Source organism: Elephantulus edwardii, unplaced genomic scaffold, assembly GCF_000299155.1.
Source record: "Elephantulus edwardii isolate Elephantulus edwardi_28Jun2011 unplaced genomic scaffold, EleEdw1.0 scaffold00191, whole genome shotgun sequence".
Taxonomy (NCBI): Eukaryota; Metazoa; Chordata; class Mammalia; order Macroscelidea; family Macroscelididae; genus Elephantulus; species Elephantulus edwardii.
Genome location: NW_006399941.1, coordinates 4,516,166 through 4,538,810, shown reverse-complemented (window position 1 = coordinate 4,538,810; position 22,645 = coordinate 4,516,166). Strand labels below are relative to the sequence as shown.

Genomic DNA, 22,645 nt, shown 5'->3' with positions numbered 1-22,645 from the left:
TATATATGATATTATATATAATATTTTATATATATAAAATCACCACTAGCCAAAGCCAAAGAAGAGGAAATTGAAGATTTTTACCAAATTTTATAGTCAGAAATTAACCAGACATGCAATCAAGATTCAGAGTAATAATAATTGTTGACTGAATGCAAAAGTTGGAAATAATGAAGAAGGAATGATAATCAGAAAGTATGAACTTGGTGACAGCAATGAGATCAGAAATCAAGTCATCAAATTTTTTATGCTTACTGATTTATTGATCACAAATACTTTTTAAATAACACAAAGGGCAACTTTACACATGGACCTTACCTGATGGACTTTATAAGAATTAAATTGACTCCATTTGTGGAAGGAACACTGGAGAAGCTCAACATCAGCAGTCAACTCCAGGCCAGGTGCTGAATGTGGAAAATCAATCACTCATGTGCAAGTTCAGAGTGACGCTGAAGTAAATAAAAACAAGTAACCAAGAACCAAAATACAATCTTGAGTCTATCCCACCTGAATTAAAAAATCTTCTTAAGAATAAGTTTGGAACATTGAATAGAAATGATAGAAGACCAGATGAGATGTGACATCAAGGATATCATCCATGAAAAGAGCAAAAGATGTTGGCTGTAGGATCCAAGAAATCAAAAAATGTGTTGCATTGGGAAAATTTGCTTTCAAGATCCTCTTTTGTAAATTTTTTTATTGTAATTTTAATGAAAGTTTACAGAATGGATGGATTTTCACTCATTGTTTTCCACCCTCCCCTTCCCTTCCTCCTCCTCTAGACTATTTTACAATGCACCTCTTGTTCCAGATTGTTGTCATACATCTAATGCTTAATCATACACTTCTTTCACACAGTCCTTTCCATTACTTGTTCCAATGCAGTGTTCATTACCGATCCATTCTTTTCCTATTTTCTCAACTCCCCATGTCACTCCTATTTTAATAGCAATGTTATACAGTATTTGTCCTTCTGTGACTGAGCTATTTCATTCAGCATATTGTCTTCCAGACCTACTAATGTTGTGTAGTGTTTTGCAAGTTCATAGTTTTTCAGTGCTGTATAATATTTCATTGTGTGACTGTACCATAGTTTTTCTATCCATTCATTAGTTGATGGGCACTTGGCCTGCTTCTCTCTCTTTGTTATTGTGAATAACACAGTAACAAAAATGGGTGTGTCATGGCTCCAGTTTGTTTAGGATATATTCCCAGTAGTGGTATTTTTCTATTGCATCATATACTTCTGAAAGTTGGCCAGTGAATAGGGATAACAGAAGAAGAATTGGTGCCTTTGAGTTGCAAAAGAATACTGAATATTCCATTTATTGGCATAAGAATAAACAAATTTATCTTGGAGATAGAGCAATCAGGAGCTTCTTAGAGACAAGGATAGAGAAATTTCTTCTCACGTACTTTGAGCATACTCTCAAGAGGCATCAGTTCTTGGAAAAAGACATGCTTGGAAAATCAATAGTTCAATAAAAAGGAGGACAGTCATCAAGGAGATGGATTGGCACCAGCATGATTACAACAGTAGCTTGAACACAGAGTGTAGTACAGAGTAGGGCAAGACCTCAATCTGTTTTTCATAATATCACTTGGAGTCATAGTGAATTCCATGGCACCTAACAGCATTAACAACTCTTTTTAAAAGGCCTTTCCATATGGCTATACCTGTTCCACCTGGTAGCAACCCTGGTTGATACTTTTATACCCATTACATAGATAAGAGCATAGCAATTTCCTGAGATAACTTAGCTACAAGTGGTGGAGCCCAGATTTGAACTCGAGTTGGTCTACTGAGAAACCTGCACTAATACATCCACACTCCCAGGATCTCAAGATAATATAAGCAGATGTCAGTGACAAAGCAGAACTCTCTCAGCTGAAAATATTTTTTCACATATTACAGCACAATTAAAGTGGCATAAACAAGAAAAATCTAAGTGTAAAGCTAAATTGTGCATGGAAATTCACAAAAGTTGTCAAGGAAAGAAATGAAGTTAATTTACTTTTTAAGGAATAAATGAGTTTTGAGTCCTCTGTTGATATTATTCAGTTTTTCAAGCTTAGTTCAGTAGTTTCCTTGGACTTGGATTTCAAGTTGCAACATCTTCCTCTGTCACCTAATTTCCACGATGGCCTAAGAATTCATACATCATCCATGGCTGTCATTCTATTTCCCGAAAGGATTTCATGTGCAAAATTTAATCTTTTTTTTTTCTGGATCATTTTCCTTCAGTCATAGTGTGTTTCTTCATTCAATTTGGACAGTCTGTTTTCACTCTCAAAGGACTAGTCAAGACATTTTTTAAAAAAAAATTTAATAAAACCTCCTGATGATCTAATCAGAAAAAAATACGTATCATGGGGCCACAACTTTCAGGACAAAAATATTACATAGCTTGTTCCAGGATGGGGTAGCTTTTCAAGAAAGAAATTCTTTGGGCTGGAAGTATCTCTGAATTCAGGGAAAGATGAGTTGATTTTCTTCTATGTCTTGACTTCTCTGCGACTTTCGTTTACAACAAAGCAAAGGCTACAGCTATGTTGCTGTGTGGTGTCTTCATAGTTTAGTAAACATCTGGTAGCACTACCTTCTGTCTTTACAGTATTTGTGTTTAGGTCCCAGCCACGTAAGAATGGGACATGATCAAATTCAAGGTTTTACAGCCTCCCTATTACTGATAGTTTGTGCTGGGAAATTATTCACTGTGAGAGGCTGTCCTAAGCATTGTAGGACATTCTGAAGCGTTTCTGTTCTGTACCCCCTGGATGCACTCTATCTCCCAGATTGTGGCAATAGTCTTCAGACATTACTAAATACCCCTGTGGAGGAGAGGAAAGGGAGTGTGGCATGTGCCAGGGACAGCAAGAAAAGAGGAAAATGTTAAATAGGATGCTCTAGATACAGTCAGACACTGAGTAATAGTAATATATCATAATTATGGTTATTATATTGGGCCCTATTTGATTTTGGAATGTTCCAGGAGATCTAGTAGCCTAGTGGTAAGAAGGTGCACTGCATTCTGAAGGTAGACTGTTCAAATCCACTAGCTGCTCTGCAGGAGAAGGATGGGCAGCCTCCTCCAATGTGATTAACTGCCTCTGAAGGGTCAGCTATCGGTTGGTTATGACTCATCAGTATGAAACAACAGCAAAATCTATTAGCAAGAATATTAGTACAAACAAAGAAAATAATTAGAGACGTGGATGTTTATGTGAAAATTGTTATTCTTGGCAGAGTTTAACAAACTCTGATTTGCACTTTCCCTTCTGTGGGAAAGTGTTAGTTAGAGGGATTAAGGTGACCTGGCTGGATCTTTGGAGTCAGAACTTCCATAGCAAATTCTAATATAGAAGTGGTTAGTGATACAAAGAGTCTAAGGTTCACCCATCTCTTCTCCTTGAACTTCAGAAAGTTAATATTCAAATTACAGCAAACTCTTCCAGGACAACTGTAAACTATTCAGATGAAAGAAAAGAAGGAAGGAAGGAAGGAAGGAAGGAAGGAAGGAAGGAAGGAAGGAAGGAAGGAAGGAAGGAAGGAAGGAAGGGAGGAAAGGAAGTTAGTTAGTTCTATATTGTGCACAACTTACATTCTACCACTAGAGCTAAATCAGTCCAATTCAATTCTTTACTACTAATAAGACTAGTGGTTTTCAATTCTGGATGTAAATTTTTAAAAAATCATACAGAAACGTATTAGAAACATGACTGACTGTCTTTGTCCTACCCCCAGGAGATAGCAACTCAATTGGTCTGCCAGTGGGATGTCAACACTGACAATTTTTTTAAGCTCTCCAGTTGTTGCTATGTTGAGAATCACAGATAGAGCCCCAGTCCTTCCTTAGAATGTTGCCTTTGTAAGGAGGATAAGATGAACTCTGAACTCGAATGTAGGAATTAAAGAAGTATTCAAAAGGATAATTGTTGTTGTTGTTAAGTGCCTTTGAGTCACAGACGACTCATAGCAACCCTATGAAGGAGAATCCTCAACGCTTGGGTGTCTTTCATCCTCTCTCCATGTTCATAGGGTTTCCAGAGGCAAGCTAGTATGGAAGTGGATACCACTCCTCCTTCCAAGCTTGTTTTAATCAGGTAGCTCCACCACGCTCTCTGTCTTCATTGGGTAACCAACCGTTAACACATTTGACACATCAGTGTCACATTGTTCAGCCTCACAGCAACCACAAGTTACCACTGTACGGCAACTTGTACACCAGGGCTATACGACCTAGAGGAATGTCTGAACAAAAGCAATGAAAGACAGGCCCAAGGGCTTTGAATTCAAACTCACCCACATTTGGCTTGGTAGCATCGCTTTCTGTCCACTGGGCCAGCTGATCTCTCTCTATGTTGATGTTATTGCTGCTAAGTGGCATTGAGTTGCAGGCGAAAAAGGCAAAAAGATAATGCGTGATGAATTATTCAATTGTGTGTGAAGTGTGTTAGGTGTCACATCGCATAAAAGAAAGATCAGTGGCAAAACTGGGGGAAAACGTCAAATTATATTTTTGTTAATACTTTGCTGATTAAACTAAAGAGATTGCCTTGGAAGGGGCTGAGTCTTCTGATTCTCTGAGTCCTTTGCATATGATACTCTCTTCTTACCAGTCACTCAGAGCACTTTATTTTAATGCCCTAATGGGTAATGGTGGAGCTCCCAGTTGTAAAACCGGTTGGAAAGCAGGAGTGACATCCACTTCCTAAACCACATGCCTCTGGAAACTCTTTGAACTTGGAGAAACAATGATAGCTGAGTTCACAGAATCTCTATGAGTCAACCTGACTCAATGGCAATCAACAACAATAACAACAAATGGGTGATGAGTTTTGCCGCTGGCTCAAAGTCAGGTAGTTCAAGTCCACCAGTTGCTCCAAGGAAGAAAGACTAGCAATCTCTCTTGCTATGTATCTGCTAGAGGAATCATGGCAGGCACCAAAAGTGAGACAAGACGGACACTTGCATCATATAACTCCTGAGTTCTGAGCATGAGGAATCTTTGCAGGGAGATGAAGAGGGTACTTTTCACTTTGTGACAAGCATATGCACAATGTCCGCAGGGCACTATGACAGAAACTCCAGGGAGCAAAAACAAGGAAGTTTATGCTCCCTCTGTGATGACACAGCTGATAGCCCTGAGGCAAGTAATTAGACAAATCAGATTTTCTGTTGGCTCAGATTAAGACCCTTCCACAATGACATTTCCTATAGTTGATAGTAAGCCTGGTTGTCCTTGGAAATGTCAAAGGCTGGACAAAATAATTAAACAAATACAGTGGACATTCATATTCTTGTATATCATGCTGTTGCTGTTGCTGTTAGGTGCCATCAAGTTGATTCCAACTCATAGCAACCCAGTGTACATACAATCAAACCAAATAGTGCCCGGTCCCCAGGCCACCCCCACAACCATTACTATCCTTGAGTTCATTCTTACAGAACCATTGTGTCCATCTATTTGAAGGTCCTCCTTTTCACTTACCTTCTACTATACAAAACACGATACCTTTCTCCAAGGACCAATCCCTCCTCATAACATGTCCAAAACCCATGAGATTAAGTCTCACTGTACCTGTGTCTACAGCAGAAGGTTCTAATATCAGTTGAGTTTGTTTGTTTGTTTTTATTAATTTTAATGAACATTTACAGAGATTTTGGATTTTCATTCATTCATTGTTAACACTTTTTTTCTTTATCCCCCTCCCCCCCAGTTCTCTGCTCCCTGCCCCCTTCCGCAACCCTGCCCCAAATGCACTCCACTATGCAACCTTAATTCTGGATTCCTGTGATAATCATAATATGCTATCATATATCACTCTTAAACTGCTCTCTCCCTCATTTGTTTCAATTCAGTGTACATAATCGATCCAGTTTTTCTCAGTTTTACCCCAACCCTGATGTCAGTCACTTTCTACAACAGTGGCACCATGCAGTATATGTCCTTTTGTGACTGAGATATTTTACTCAGCATAATGTCCTCCAGGGTCACCCATTTTAAATAATATTTCATGAGTTCCTTATCTTTCAATGCAGCATAGTATTCCATTGTGTGAATACACCACAGCTTCTCTATCCATTCGTTTGTTGATGGGCACTTATGTTGTTTCCAACTCCTAGCTATTGTGAACAAAGCCGCAATGAACATGGGTGTGCATATATCTGCTTGGATGTCAGTTATGGTCTCTTTAGGATATATTCCCAGTATTGGAATTGCTGGGTCAAATGGTATCTCTATTTGCAACTTTTTGAGAAAGCGCCATACCGCTTTCCACAGTGATTGCACCATTTTACACTCCCACCAACAGTGAGTAAGGGTTCCAGTTTCTCCACACACCACAGGCAGATCTTAAACACCAAACGACATATCATTAATCTCCATGACATTTTTCCTAAATGTATAATGTATTATAATAGAACTGAGGAAAGATGTCTTTCAAAGTTTCCATTAAAACAAGGAAGGTTTCTCAATAAATCTTAATATTCATAAGACCTATTATTCAAGCAGAGAGCTTTAGTAGCCTAGTGAGTAAAGAATCTCATTACCAACCCAGAATCAGTCTCTGAAAACCTACTGGAGGGCCAGCTATGAGTTGGTCCTGACAATGATACACAATAATAAGGGAAGAATGGAGAGGACTCCCTGCCGTTTTGAAAAGCCCTTCCTTTGCGGCCACTTGGCACACATCCTTTATCCCTGCACCAGTCATCTATAATAAGAGGGCAAACACATGAAACACATGGCTATTTGTTAGGTTTTCCCACAGGAAGTCAAGAATGTTGACTTTAGGTAATGACTTCAACATTAACTTGGCAAATAAATTCTGATATATATGTACATATTCTTCTGCTGTTACTCCTGTCTCATAAAAGACATGTGAACTCAAGAACAGGTCGATTTTAAAATGTAAAATAAATAAATAAATAAAATAGAAAGCAAATTCCTTGGTTGACCCTTTCCTGAATAACTAAAAATGGTTGAATGATTAGGGTCTTCTTCACGCTGGACTAGCAGAGCATTCTGGTGGCGTATTCTGCAGGCAGTTGTGCTGCTAACCCAGTGGTGGCACTTTTCTGACAGCTCAAATCCACCAGCTGCTCTTTGGGAGGAAGATGAGAAATAGCCTCCCATGTGATTTCCAGCCTTCTGTAACCCCCGGAGAGTGAGCTGGGAGTCAGGCCAATTTGACCACAATGCGTGAGTGAAATTCTAATTGGATTCCTCCGCTCAGTGTTGTTGTTGTCATTAGGTGCTATCAAGTCAGCTACCGCTCCTAGCAACCCTAGGAGCAAGAGAGCCGAATTTTGCCTCATCCTCACCTTCTTTGATAGACCCATTGTTACAGTCACTCTGTCAGTTCATCTTATTGGGGGTTTTCTTCTCTTTCTCTGATCACCCACCTTTCCCAGCATAATGTCCTTCTCAAGGACTAGACCTTTCTGACAAAATGCCCAAAGTCTGTAAGACCGAGTTTCACTATTCTCGCCTCTAAAGAGCATTCTGATTGCAATTCTTCTGAGACAGACTTGTTTGTTCTTTTGGGAGTCCAACAGGTATAGTCAAAATAACAACAGGTATAGTCCAACAGGTATAGTCAAAATAACAACAAATGATAAAAAATACTTTCATTTTGAATCATATGTCAGGCTCTATGCCATGCATTTTACATGGTGTGGTATTTCATTCAATCTATGACACTCACATAAAAGCTTTATTTTTATACTCGTTTAACAGGTGAGGAGAGTGAAACTCAGAAAAGTTGGTTAACTTACTTAAAGGGGCATTGATTGAATGAGTCCTCCACATAGAGTGCCCTCTAATGGGCTGGGGCATTTTTCAGTACTGGCCAGCTCTGTAACTTTGGGCTTCTGTTTGTTGTTGTCATGTGTCTTTGAGTCAAGTACAAGTCATAGAGATGTATATGAACAACAGGTCTGAACGCTGTCCTATCCTCCACCATCCTTATCACCTCTGACACACGTAAGCCCATTGCAGCTAACACTGTATCAGTCCATCTTATTGAGAGTCATTCTCTCTTTTGCTGACTTTCCAAGCATGATGTCCTTCTCCAAGGAATGACCCTTTCTAACAACATGCTCCAAATATGTGAGATGAAGCTTCAAAATGATTGCTTCCAAGGAACACTCTGGTTGCACTTTCTCCAAGACCTCTGCTTATGCTGCTGGTGCTCCATGAGCTATTTAGTACTTTTCTCCAACACCACAACTCAAAAGCATCGTTTCTTCTATAATTCGTATTAATTGTCCAGCTTTCAGATGTATGTAGGTGGTTGAATCAGGTGCATCTTAGTCTTTTAACTGACATCATTGCTCTTCAGGACTTTGGCGCAAGTCTGACAGCAGACTTCCCCAGTGCTATATATCTCTAGATCTCCTGACTGCTGGTACTAAAGGTACATTGAGTTTTTGTATCTGGTTTATTCTCTTTCCACTTGGCTGAGTAGAATATTTATGCATTTTTGGTGATCTTCCTTTATTTATTATTGTCTGTCCACAGGTGGTGGGCTGGGGAGTGGGAAGCATGTTCAGCAACCTGTGGACCCCATGGTGAGAAGAAGCGGACGGTCCTGTGTATCCAGACTATGGGCTCTGATGAGCAGGCTCTCCCAGCTACAGATTGCCAGCATCTGCTGAAGCCCAAGCCCCTTGTATCCTGCAACAGAGACATCTTGTGTCCATCGGACTGGACTGTGGGCAACTGGAGCGAGGTGTGTTGGAGGTTCTGTGGGAAAGACGTATCAGCCACCATTTGTTTCTTTCCATTAGCTAATTCAAAGTGGTCTTAACGTGCTAACCCACAACTATCACCTTTGCCCTGTTCCCTGAATCTTCCAGCACCCGGTGTCCCATCTCACTTGTTTTCCATCCTTACTGGTTCTTGTTCTCACGTGTCTAGGGGTAAATGGCTTCTAGGAATATACTGTAGCCCACCCAGGCAGGCTTTCAAGAAGCAACTGATGTGTTCTCATGATGTTTGATTCTTCTTGTTACATGCCATTAAGTTGGAACCGACCCATGGTTGACGCTCCAGTGGGTTTTCCAAGGAGGTCAATCACATGGGAGGCATCTATTTCCCCTTGGAGTAGCTGATGTATTTGAACTGTGTACCTTTGCATCAGCAACTCGGTTCCTTACCACTAAGCACCAGATAGCAACCTTGCCAGGAACCTCTCAAAAATGGTGAAGAGCAATGATATCAGTTGTAAGACTGAGGTGCTCTTGGTTCAGGTGCCTGATGGTCTTCTCAGTCACCTGCTACTCATCAGAAATTTGGACCATCAATAAGGATTACAGAGGATTTGGTGCCTTTGAGTTCTGGTGTTGGAGAAGAGTACTGACTATCCCTTGGAATGCCAAAAGAACCCATAAGTCTTGGGAAAAGTGCAACCAGAGTGCTTCTTGGAGTCAAAGATGTCAAAGCTTCATCGTTCATACTCTGGACATAGAGCTGGCTGAGGCTATTCCTTGGAAAGAGATATCATGCTTGGAAAGATAGTGGGTCAGTGAAGGAAGAGAGGACCCCATTGACATGGTAACTTCAGCAATGGGATCTATTGTGTCAGAGATGATGAGAATGGCACAGGATAGGGCAGGGATGTTCGTAGGGTTTCTATGAATTGCATTTAATGGCACTGAACAATAGCAGCAAGCCACTGGAGAATCACGATGTTTGCTTAGCCCTTGTTAAATCATTGGTTGCTAACTAAGGAAAGTTCCCCATTTTATCCCAAGGGATAGTCTGTTAAAAATCTATCAGCATGTCACAGTGGTAGTTGTCGTTTGGTGCCATCAAGCCAACCCTAACTCTTAACAACTCTGTGCAGCAGAATGAAGCCCTGCACTAGCCTCACAGTCTATGACGTGCTAAAGCCCATTGTTACAGCCATCATGTCTGATCATCTCATTGAGGATTTTCCTCTTTTTCAGCAGCCCCTCTGCTTTTCCACACATGATGTCTCCCGCCAGTGAGTGGCCTTTCCTGATAACATGTTGAAAATACATGAGGCAGAGTCTCAATACCATGATTTCAGAGGAGCACTCGGGCTATACTTCATCTAAGGCAGCATTCCTGGCATAAAACACCTCAGTTAGGCAAGCCCAAAGGAGTATTTCCCTAATGGTCGGATGGTAAACATATTTGCAACTGCCCTCTCAAATCATCCATTCATTCGGTATATGTCAAGGCCAAGGCTGAGTCATCTTTAAGACATTAACTGTCATTAGCTATGAAAGTTTAAATAGGTGCTGCACACTCCCACAATTAATTGGATCTAATTCTTTGAGTATAATTAGAAATCAGTGGGCTCAAAGGTTATTGCAAACTCAGAAATATTCCATTTTCTTTAGTTTACCATGGAAACTGGCACTACCAGTCTCTGTCATATCACCGAGTGATAGGGTCTTAGTTACCTAGTGCTGCTGTAACAGAAATACAAGTAGGTGGCTTTAACAAACAGAAGTTATTCTCTTGAAGTTTAGCAAGCTAGAAAAATCAAATGCCAGCACTAGGAAAAGGCTTTATTTCTTCATAGTCTCTGGAAAATGTCCTCCTCATCAATCTTCCCTTGGCTCTAGAAGGTTTTTATGAAAAACCTGGACACTTGTATAACTTTCATGGTTTCTCCACATTCATAGAGTTTCCAGAGGCAAGCAATTTTAGAAGTGCATGCCACTTCTGCTTCCAAGCTTGTTTTAATCGGGGAGCTCCACCAAACACTGTCCACCATGGATAACCATTATCACATTTAACACATCAGTGTCACAGTGTACTGTAACATCACAGCAACCAAGAGTTACCTCTGTACAGCAAGTGGACAGACCAGGGCTATTCGACATAGAAGAATGTTTGCCCAAAACATTTCTGAGGGCCACAGATAAAAGTCACCCAACTTTGACTTGATAGCATCACTTTCTGTCCACTAGGCCAATTGATCTCTCTCTATGCTGTTGTGGTGGTGGTGGTGGTAGTGGTGGTGGTGATAATTAGGTCCCTTTAATTTCTGCTCCATTGTTTAATGTCTTTTATATCTCAAAAGAAAATTACTTAATATACAACCTAATCCGGTAGATTATAATCCTCCCTCAAAATCCAAACTAATTACAACAGACTCATTTCTGGCTCACAGCAGTCCAATGCACAGAATAGAATTACCCCATTGAGTTTGTCAGGCTGTGCATCTTAATGTGACTCAGCTGCTTCGTCTTCCTTTTTGGGGAGTGGTTGTTGGATTTGACCTGCAGACACTTTCATTAGCAGACCAGCGTGGCATAATTACATCCAATCATGAAATGGAGGAGAATTACATAATAGAACCTTGGTCTAATCAAATTAACACATATCCTTTCAGTGGACATAACTTCAGCCATAACACAGGATGAGAGTAGAATCCTTCTTCTCCCAAAGCCCTGTAGACCCAAGGGCCTCTTCTGGTCACGGTGATGCACTGCTGGGCTTCAGCACAGTATAGATTGGGAGGACGATGCAGGCTCTGGCCGGGGTTTGTTCTGTTGCACACAGGGTCACTATAGGTCAGCGTGGACCTAACAGCACCCAGTGACAAAATCATGATGCTTACTTTAGCCAGTGCCCTGCAGGGTGTTTGGGAAATAAATTAACTCTTGAACATTAACAGGCTAGGATTTTCAGATGGATTCTGATGTCTTAGTAGTTTCCTTGCAAATTCACACATTGTCTAGACCAGTGGTGACTAGGCCATTGACTAGAACATTCTAGGAACTCTTCTTGGGAATTATCCTTTTAGAAAGTGGATTAAACATTTGCTTTCAGACAATGAGAGTGATATGACCAATTAGCCTAAAACCTTTGTGTTTAACGAGTGACATTTGACTATACATAAATGATATTACTTTGTAGATATAACCCAGAAAGGTGATCTGCAAGCATTATGTGAGGAATTGTAAACATTGTGTGAACGAAGGGGTTGTCCTGAAGACAACTACGTGGAAGCAGGCTCATTTGAACACAAGCAGCACCAGTAAACTTATTTCCAAAACTATTTCATTAACTCAATATCACAAGTTTGTTTAGCTTCTGGATATTTTTATAGGAAAATTGTTCTTTGGCGTCTGGAAGGAAAATTTAAATTAAATAGAAAGTATCATCTCTATTTTTAAGAACTTTAAGGCAGTTAAGAGATGTTATGGGGTGCCATTGAGTTGTAGTTGTCCTGTGAACAACAGATCTAGACCTTGTCCTATCCCGCACTGTCCTAACCATCTGTGATATGCTTGAGCCCATTGTCACTGTCACTGTGTCAATCCATGTGCTGAGCCTTCCTCTCATTCTCGGGTCCTCCACCTTTCCCAGCATGATATCTTTTCCCAAGGTCTGGCCCCTCTTGACAACATGCTCCAAGTATGAGATGAAGTTTTACCGTCTTTGCCTCTAAGGAACACCTCGTCACTCCCTTCAGGATAGGCTTGTTTATACAAATAGGAGAGACAGGGCTAAAAACAAGACAACAAAAGGATAATAAGGTAAAAGAAAATGTGTGCGTGTGAGGGACATACAGGTACTAATGAATGCAGGTGTGTTGCTGATATGTCACATGCATGTCACATATGCCATGTGCATACCATCACACATCAGTGATATGGATGTGGTCACGTCAACAAAAAGCCAGAACAGTCCCCCTGGAGGCTTTGATCATAGCGTGGCTGGCTTGGCCTATTAGTCTACGCCAATCTAAATTGCTCTAAATTACAGTGTTGTCAAAATAAGGCTGAATAGAGTATTATGCCTGGTCCATTAAGTCTGTTTACAAAAAAAAAATGTGTTGGCTGCACCCAAATCAATTAATAATGCTCATCTTGTAGAACTGACTATTGCCAGAATCTTGATGCTTTTTCAAAGGGCTACGATTACTGCCTTGGCTGAAGAGTTCTTCATCCTGTGTGCATTATGCTTAAGGGCTGCACAATGACCTGGCTTGAACAAGGGACCAAAATGCTGGCCCCTTAGAATGAGGACTGGTGTCTATTTTTATAAATGCAGAACATTGTGTAGACCCTTGACCACAGACTAGGGGTCTAGTTTCTAGCTTCCACTTGACAACTGAGTGGAGAGATCAAGCTGCTACCTCCATTCATGATGTGCTGTTTAAAGAGGTGTTACTGGTTAAATCACCATCAAACTACTCATTGAATGAATTGTCCTTTTTCTCCCTCAGCTGCTTTGCTAATGTCTGCACATTAGTCTTCTAATGAGCTTTTCTGTATATGAGGAAATGTCTTTAGCATTCTAATCATGTGCGGGGACTTTTTAAGAGAGATGATCACAGTGCTTCTTGGTACATGCATTATTTATCAGCTGTCTTTTGTCTTGAGATCCATGTGATTTGAAAGAGCAGAGGGATCCAGCAAGTAGAACAAACAGTTTAGACTTTAACTACCAGCACGGTTTAAGATGTTCAAGCCTACCCAAACGCACCTTATAAGACAGGTCTCGTGATCAGCTCCTTAATAGTTCACAGCCTTGAAAACCCTATTCGGGACATACAGAGTTGACATGAGTCAGAATCAAATGGTGACATATTTTAAAAAGAACAGTGCTCCAGCCATGCCTAGTAATTGGGTATATAGTCAACCATTTGGATCAACCTGAGTGAGTCTGAAGCACTGAACTAACCAGGCCTAAACAGTGGATTCACCACATCAGAAGGCGTAAACTGTGAAGCTCCTGGATGCCTATAGGACATCCTCCCAGGACAGATCAAGGTGGGAAGAAGGAGTAAAGGCCAGCTCATGAGCTCCTGTCCCCACGTTAAAGCACCTTCCCCAACCCAAGCAACGAAGGGAGTACTAACTCAGCAGAACCAGGCTGGTACCTCATCCCTGACCAGAAGTGTCAGAAGATGAGGTCTCTCCTGCCAGTGGGAACCCAAAGCTCCCCTGGGAAGGCTTCCTGCCCCAGTGGCCAGCTCCTCTCTCTAAACTCATGATCTGGACTCAGATTATCACCACAATCTCAAATTTCACCATGGATGTTATCCTGGTTTTCCCCATCCTACCTTTCTGTTGGTTATATACAAAAACAAGGCTGGGGAAGGTGGTCCCATCCAGCCAGCTTGATTTTTACCTCATTCCCTCTGGAACCTATCTTCCTAGGTTCAAGTCCTGATTCGACCACTTCCTCAATGTGTGAGAAATGTACCCTCTCTGTAATTCTCTAATTTTCTGTGGCTTTTCTTTCTAAACTGAGATAACAACAAGGCTTAATCTTATTAGTAGTAGTAACAGTTGTTCCTGTTGTTGAGGGTAGGTGCCATTGAGTCACCCCTGCTCACGGTGGTGTGACAGAAGGAGACTCTGCCTGGGGCTGCACCATCCTCACAAGTTACTGCGTTTCAGCCCGTTGCCACAGCCATCGTACCAATCAAGCTCATTGCAAGAGGAATTTGTTTTGTTTTGTTTTCCTGAGCCTCTGCTTTATCAAGGGAAATAGTGAGCATCACATTAATTAATTTTTCCAACATTCTTCCTCAATCAAGATCTGGCAGATAGTACTCTTCAATTAAGTGTATATTAATAAACTGACTAGAAGGAGTAATACTCATTATTTGTTGAGTACACTCCACACTAGACAGAATGTCTCATTTGGGAATCCTTGAAATGGACTATGAGAGGAGTATTAGTTCATGAATGCCTCCATTTTTCAGCAACGTAGCTGAAATTTAGCAAGTTAAGGCACCTGCAAGGACCCAGATTTTGCTTAGCAACTGCCAGGGCTGAGATTCCAATTAAGCTCTGATTTGAAATCACTCTCTTCCATGGGTGAGGCAGGATGTCTTTATTTTGTGAACATCACACATTGTTCATGGTTATTTGACCTGGTTCTCCTGCTGATTGGCAGCAGACATGGGTCCTGTATTGGTGTGATCTAACTTGGATGTGTAGGTGGCATGCATGAAGCTTCTAGAATCCCAAAGAGATGTGTTTGATGATACACAACTTCTTTCCAAAGGTTGTTCGAGCAGTTAACAGTGAACAGGTTCAAGACTCTGTCGTAGTGAAATAGAAACCGTTGTTTTGATGGGAGCAAAGGGCCCACGTTGACACGTGACACTTTGGTTAGGTTTTCAGTTTAGTCCAGGTACATTCAGGCAGCAGGGCAACCAGGGAAACATGATAGGTTCCATATTCATTTCATCTGGCAGATGGGTTCATCCTTCTTTTAAAACATCTTGGTTTAATAAACTACTAAAGGCATGTGGAGCTTTTCTTGACATCAGTGCATGGTAACATGAATGAATAATATCAGACTTTTAATAGTGGCTTGGAGGATGTAATTAGAAAATAGTTTGGTATGATGCTTTGTAGCAGATGGCATCTTTTCATTCTCTTGTGTGGGTGGATGGATAGATAACTGTGGATGGAAAGATAGATGACTATGGATAGGTGAATGGATTATTATGGCTGGCTGGCTGACTGGCTGGATAAATGAACAGGGTTGACCACAGAAAGTGCTATAGTAAATGAGGCTGGCTTGTGCATGACAGTCAGGAAGAGAAGTGAAATCCATACAGATCCACATTAGATCCATTCACGCTCTCATGTGAGTATAAAGCATGAACTGACTGTATTGGGAAAATTATTTTACCTGACTTGGACTTAGTTTCCTCATCTGTAAACTAAGCATGTAATGTCTCCTGGCATTCAGACAACCAGGCTTAATGGAAAAGTGATATTTTTTTTTTCTTTTCTGAGATTTATAGCCCTGACAATTCCTAATTGCCTTGCCTGGAGCTAGTATTTAACTTCTCTTTTAAACCAGTCTTATCTCCAAAAACAGGGATACTGTGGGGAGGAAAACAATAAGCACTTAACATGGTGGCTGACAAAGAGTAAGGGTTGAATAAACGGCCACTGGTGTTACCAAGCATGAAGACAAGGGCCTGCTTTCCAAGCTGATGCGTGACCGCGGCTCCGTGGTGTCCTGCAGGATTTCGCCTGTGGTCCTGTGTTTTCACCCAGTCCCCTGCTTGAGCTCAGGCCTGTTTTATTCCCAAAGCTCTGAAGGCATGGTACTGAGAGCATTCAGGTTTTTCAGGGGCTTTCAAAACTGCTTTGGATCTTGGGGGAAAAACTCCCCCAAAAAACAAACCAATTTTTGCTTCCATGGAGACAAAAAGACTGCAAAATCAGAAGTCAATAATTGTACAGTCCTTCTGCAGCCACTGCCATTCAGTTAATTGTGACACATAGTGAGTGACGTGTGGAACAGAACAGAACTGCCTCCCAGCACGTCCAAGCCTTTAAAACCTTACAGAAGCTGCAACTTTCTCCTGCAGAGTGCCTGGTGGGTTCGAACTGCCAAATTTTGGTCAGCAGTCAAATACTATCAAAGCTGCTTCTTTTTTTCTTAATACTGATTCTTTTACAAAGTTCAAATACATTGTTTTTACACAACATCTTCCCATTTCTTTCACCCCTCCAATTGAATTGTGCAACTCTTTGATTAACACCCCACCCCTTCCCATCCTCACCCCTCTGCTTCCACCCTCCCCCCTTGGGTCCTCATACTCATTCTACAATAACACCACCAAGGCTTCTTTATGCAACGATCACCTATTGCTGCTAAGTCAGTTCCAACTCATGGTAACCTGTCAGTCAGCTGTCTGAAGCTGTAAATCTTTACAGAAGGAGACTATATCCCCCCCCCCCCCATTGAGCAGCGGTAGGTTTGAACCGCTGACCTTTTGCTTAGTGGTGCAATATGTTACACACTGCATCACTGCAGGCTTCTTTTATACAGTATTAGCAAATACTTACTGGGCATTTTATGGGTATTAAACACTTTTACTGGTGTTTTTGTGTTACTGCATTTCATCCTTGTAACAGTCTCAGTGAATAGATGCAGAAACTGTGGTACGTCCATTATTTAGAAATTTAAATGATAAATTTAAATGGACTTCAGACAGCTGAGCTTCTGCTCTGACCATGGGTCATCTCAAGTGTCTATAAAATGCAGCAGTGGGTCACTGTTTCTATTCCTATTAGGTATGAAGACAGTTTGTAGCTCATCACCTCTCACTTTGTCAGACTTAGTCTGGAGTTTCAGACTATGAATATTGATTTCTGAGAAACTCATTTTATGGTTTCATTCAATATTTTCAAAACAATGATAACAAAATGCATTTAAAAGGGAAAAAAAGGCCTTTTCTAATTATCTTAACAGATAAAAGTTATTATCTTCTACCTGGGACTAAAGCTGCATTAAAATCTATTTGACTGGCATGAGGTGGTGGTTGTTGTTGTTATGTGACGTCAAGTCGCCTGCGACTCATAGAAACCCTGTATACAACCTCCCTAAACCCTGTCTTTGACACACCTACTCCCATTACCCCAGTCACTGAATCAATGGATCTCATTGAGGGTCTTCCTCTCTTGCACTGTCCCTCCACCTTCCCAAGCATGATGCCCCTCTCCAAGGATGGATCTCTCCTGGCCATATGCACAAACTAAGTGAGGCAAGGCTTCAAAATCCTAGCCTCCAAGGAGAGACTTGATTTCACCCTCTCCAAGACAGACCTATTTGTTTTTGTGGCAGTCCATGGTATGCTCAAGATTCTTCTCCAGCACCACAACTCAAAGGCATCTATTCTTGTCATCCTTGTTGTTGTTGTTGTTGTTGCTATGTGCCAATGAGTCATTTGCAACTCATAGCGATCCTATTTACAAGAGCCTTAAACGCTGTTCTATCCTGTGCCAACCTCGCTATCTCAAACACATTCATTCCCACCACTCCACTCACAGAATCGATCCATCTCATCGAGGGTCTTCCTCTCCTGCACCGTCCCTCCACTCTCCCAAACATGATGTTCCTCTCCAAGGACCATTCTTTAGTCATTATTTAACTCTCTGAAGCATAACAAGTAATTGAGAAGACTATGGCCTGGAACGGATGCACCTTTGTCTTTAGATCGACATCGTTGCTCTTCAGCACTCTGGAGAGGGCCATGACAGCAGATGTTAACTGAAAGATCAGCAGTTTGAACTCCACAAGCAAAAGATGTGGCCATTGTTTCTGTGTAGATTTACAGCCTTTAAGTCTTACAAAACAGTTCTACTCTGTCTAATAAAAGCCACAGCTATGAGTTAAGGAGTTTTGATGGTTGGTTTAGTTTATTTGTATTTTTGGTGTGGGGGTTGGTTTTGTTGTTGTTGTTTTTAATAATTGAGAAGCAAAGAGTCCTGGTGCATAATGTTGGGCTGCTAAACGAAAGGTTGGTGATTCAAATCCACCCACTGCTCCAAGGCAGAGAGCTAGGCAGTCTCTTCCCATTAGTACTTACAACTTGGAATCACAATAGAGGATCACCGTGAATAAGAACCAGCTCGGTGGCTGTTCTGTGGTGGTTGTTATAAGGTGCCATTGAGTTGACCCTCTGAACGACAGATATGAGCCTTGCCCTAGCCTGCACCGCCAGCCTTACAATCTCTGCTATATTTGAGCCAATTGTTACAGTCAATGTGTCAGCCCATCTTGTTGAGGATCCTCCTTTCTTTATTTCTCAGTGGCAGTGGTGAGTTTTGCGGTAAATGATAAACAAAGACAAACACATGAGAGTTCTTCCCAGCCTAAGTTCTCTCACACAGGTGACCTTGCTGGAAAAAAAGATATTTATGAGAAACCAGTGAGATGCCATGTTGAATCTCTTCATCCTGTCTAATTTTGTTGTTGGTTGATTGTTATTTAGGTAGTCTTTGTTGTTGTTGTTGCTTTGTGATATTGAGTCACCTGAGACTCAAAGTGACCTTATGTTAACAGCTGTAAAGCCTGATCTGTCTTGAGCCAATCTCACTGACTCTGACAAACCTACCCCATTAACTCAGTTACTGTGTCAATGCGTCTCATCTAGTGTCTTCTTCTCCTATACTGTCCCTCCACCCTTCCAAGCATGATGTCCTCCTCCAAACACTGGTCCTTCCTGGCAAGGTGCTCAAAGTATGTTAGATGGAGCTTCAAAATCCTAGCCTAAGAGGAGAAATTTGGTTTCGCCCTCCAGGAAAGACCTATTTGTTCTCCCATGCTATATTCAAGACACTTCTCCAGCACCACAACTAAAAGGCGTTGATTCTTCCTCTGTCATCCTTAGTCATTGTCCAGCTCTCTGATGCATAGCAAGTGATTGTGAAGACCATGGCTAGATCAAGCACACCTCAGTCTCTAGACTTAAATCATTGTGTTTTCGATCCTGTGTTGAATAGGAATGCCAATCACTCATATTTATGAATTCCTAAGATTGTATGTTGGATATTTTAATGCACCAAATGTTAGCTACTTCTCTAGCTATCGTTTCAGTTCAAACCCTCTGATAAAATCCAGCTCTTTTCCAATAACTTTTCTCTCTCAGTTTAACAGCACAGAGGCCAAGTGTGAGTCCCTCTGCCCAGAAGAGCACCTTAGGCAGGCGGAGTTGGCTAATTTAGCAGCAGACCTCTTTGTTAGCAGACTCTCCCAGAAGCCTTTAATCTAGGAGTGGTAGCAAGTGAGGGCAGGAGAACTCCCAGCGAGGCTATTAACAGATTGACAAGCAGCTTGCCTGGTACAGGTTCCAAATTATAAGAGAAGGGCATATGATAATCATAGCAGAAATTGCTTTTGAAAACTGAAGCTACCAGTGGAGATGGATTCTGAGTGTGCTGTTGTGTGCTGCATTTATCTCATCTGAAGCACCTGACAGCTCCTGAGGAGATAAACACAGGCGGGCAATGTTCTGGAGAAAGTGTGGTGCTGAGTACAAAGCATCGCAGTGTGTATTGGCAGAACTGTGAGACAAGGCAACTTAATTTTTAGGCCCAGTATGCTTGTAAACCCTCTGCCGTGCAGTAGATTCCAACTCATAGTGAACTATAAGGCAGCGTAAACTGCCCACATGTGGCTTCTAAGGCAATAAATACTTGCAGAAACAGATTGCATCATCTTTACCTTACAGGGGGCTGGTGAGTTCGAACTGCCAACATTTTTGCTTGGCAGCCAAACTTCAGAGCTCCAATATACTGGAAACCAATCAAAAACCACTGCCTTTGACCCTATTTCAAAGGATGGCCAGCCTCCATTGGGTTTCCAAGGCTGTAAATCTTCATGGGAGGAGAGACTGTCCATTTTCTACCTGCAGAGGGGTTTGTGGACTGGAACCACTGACCTTGGAGATAGCAACCCAATGCTGTAATTCACCTCCAGCGGGCCTGCTTGGTTTCTAGCTATGTTGGTTATCTAGTGCTGCTGTGAGATATCACAAGTGCATGACTTGAACAAAGAGAAATTCTTTTCTCACAGTGTAAAAGAATGCTACTGTTACATGCTGTTGAATCACAACAGACTCATAGCTAAATCTCCAATGGGTTTTCAGAGGTAGAAAATTTCAGGGGAGGAGATAGCCCATCTTTCTCCCACAGAGCAGCCTGTGGATTCGAACTGCATGCGTTTGAGTTGGGGTGCCAGCCTCAGAAAATGCACTGGAGGGTTTTCTCTGAGGTTTTCTCTGGAGGCAGCTATGAGTTGGTTCAGAGTATTTTGGTGGATGGAGTAGTTTACAGAGTGTTTCATGGAACCAGGAAGGTAAGTAGTTTCTGGATGAAGTAGTTGCAGGACTATTTAAAGATAACTAAGATTCCAGAATACTCTGATTGCCATCAACAACAGACTCATAGCTGCCTCCATAGAAAACCTCAGAGAAAACCCTCCCTCCAGTGGGTTTTCTGAGGTTGTAAATTGCGTGGGAGGAAATTGCCCACTTTCTTTCTCAGAGCTGCTGGTGGATTCGAACTGCCAGAGTTTAAGATAACAGTGCAGTTCTCTATGGACCCTGCCACTGGTGCTCTATGACCTCCGGAGTAGGTGAAAATAAGGGACCCTCCAAGTGATCCTTTAAGTTCCACTAAGATCCTTTCTTATTGCTATTACATGGATAATAAGTTCCCAGTCATAAGTTGCTGCCTGTAAATATTAAGACTGTTGTCAACTCTTGACCTCACAACACAACACTAGACAAGTATTCATTTTGTTCATGTTGAGGTGAAAGGAGAGATTACCCACTAGGTCAGAACTGGCATGAATAATGGCATATCTGAGGATTTAATTAGTTTTTCAGAGGTTTTTAAACTCTTTATGGGTATTAAACATTTTTCATTTTCAAAATGTTTGTGAACGTATGCAGGGAAGTCGAATTTCTCTATTAAAAATAGTTTAAGTCAAAACAAACATTTAAAAAGGGAAAGGAAAGATGCACTATTTTCTTCCATGACACTTCGTGGAAACAAAGGGAGCGCAAGCGTGGGCTTGGGGGTGGACAGCTGCTGCCGGAGAGCAGTTGGCATTAGCCAGATCCTTATTTATGAATCAGCCCTGGACGTGATGCCGCCCACGAGTTAACATGTTCAAGCACACGCTGAGGATCATTTAATGGAACAGATAAATGCTTACCAAGTTGAAGTTTGAAAACCCAAGAGATTGAGATTAGGATATAAGAAGTGGTGAGTGACTCAGATGACTGAAATGGGCAGAGCATAAAGTATCTTCATGCACAGGAAGAGAAATACTACAATAACCTGCGAGAACTAAATAACACCCTGACATTCCTGGCTCTGAGAGAAAAGTGAGTCATGGAAGGTTCCAGAAACGACCATTTCCTCCCTGGTGGGCTCTCCCAGAACTTTTTTGTTGATTGCTCTCACTTTGTGGGGCACAGACTGGGTCCATGAAACACTGATCCTGTAAAGGTCATTTTCTTCTCTGGAAGGTCAATCTTACGCGCAGGGTGTGGACTTTATAAACTTTCATTCAAATCACAACTTTTAAAAGAGAGAGAGAGAGAGAGAGAAAACAGGGTGTGGAACACTTTGCTAAATCTTCAATTCCCAGCTTTCTGGGTTGAACTCAAAGCTGCAGATCTTCTAAGCTCACCAAGGTCTTTGGGTTTTCAAAGGAGCTGATTTCGGGCTGTCATCCATCAGTGCATGATCAAGCTTAATTGCAACAAAACAAAGAGGGAGGTTTTTACATCAATACTCTTTTTCATCTGAGGACAAATTGAAAACAAGACATATAGCAGCCAGGAAGTTAAGATTTTAAAAAAATTGCATAAACTCAGAGTGAGGAGAGGTTTTGGCTTGCTGCTTAATTTCCTTTTCCTGATTTCTTTTTGGATGGCACAATCCTCGCTGAATATGTACAGGCAAACTGGAGATATTACAGACCAGAAAGTTAAAGCAAGTATCACAATAAAGTGAATCACATGAAGTATTTTGGTTTCTCTCTACATATAATGTGTATACTATTTCGTTGTATTAGGTGCCATCCTGTAGACTTTGATTTCATGGTGTTCTTATGAATAACAGACACAATTCTTGCCCTGCCATGGTCCATCCTCCCACCTCCTCCATGCTCAAGCCCATTGTTGTGGTCATTATGTCAGTTAACCTCTTTTTGAATCTCCCTCACTTTTGCTCACCTTCTACTTTTCCAAACAGGAAGTTTTTGCAAAGGACTAACACTTTCTGAAAACATGCTCAAAGTAGATGCTTCTAAGGAGCTTTCGCTTTAGAACTTTTTTTCAGTTCCTTCGAGAAATACTTGTCTGTTTTTGTGGA

The 22,645-nt window shown here is 41.4% G+C and overlaps 1 protein-coding gene across 1 annotated transcript in view; it reads left to right on the top strand.

The window, feature by feature from the left end:
- The window catches only part of ADAMTS12 (ADAM metallopeptidase with thrombospondin type 1 motif, 12), a 680,205-nt gene that overhangs the window by 551,511 nt on the left and 106,049 nt on the right, over nt 1-22,645 (top strand). The window contains exon 18 of the mRNA XM_006896807.1: nt 8,529-8,739. Within this exon, the coding sequence (XP_006896869.1) occupies nt 8,529-8,739 (211 nt within the window). The remainder of the gene's footprint in view (nt 1-8,528; nt 8,740-22,645) is intronic.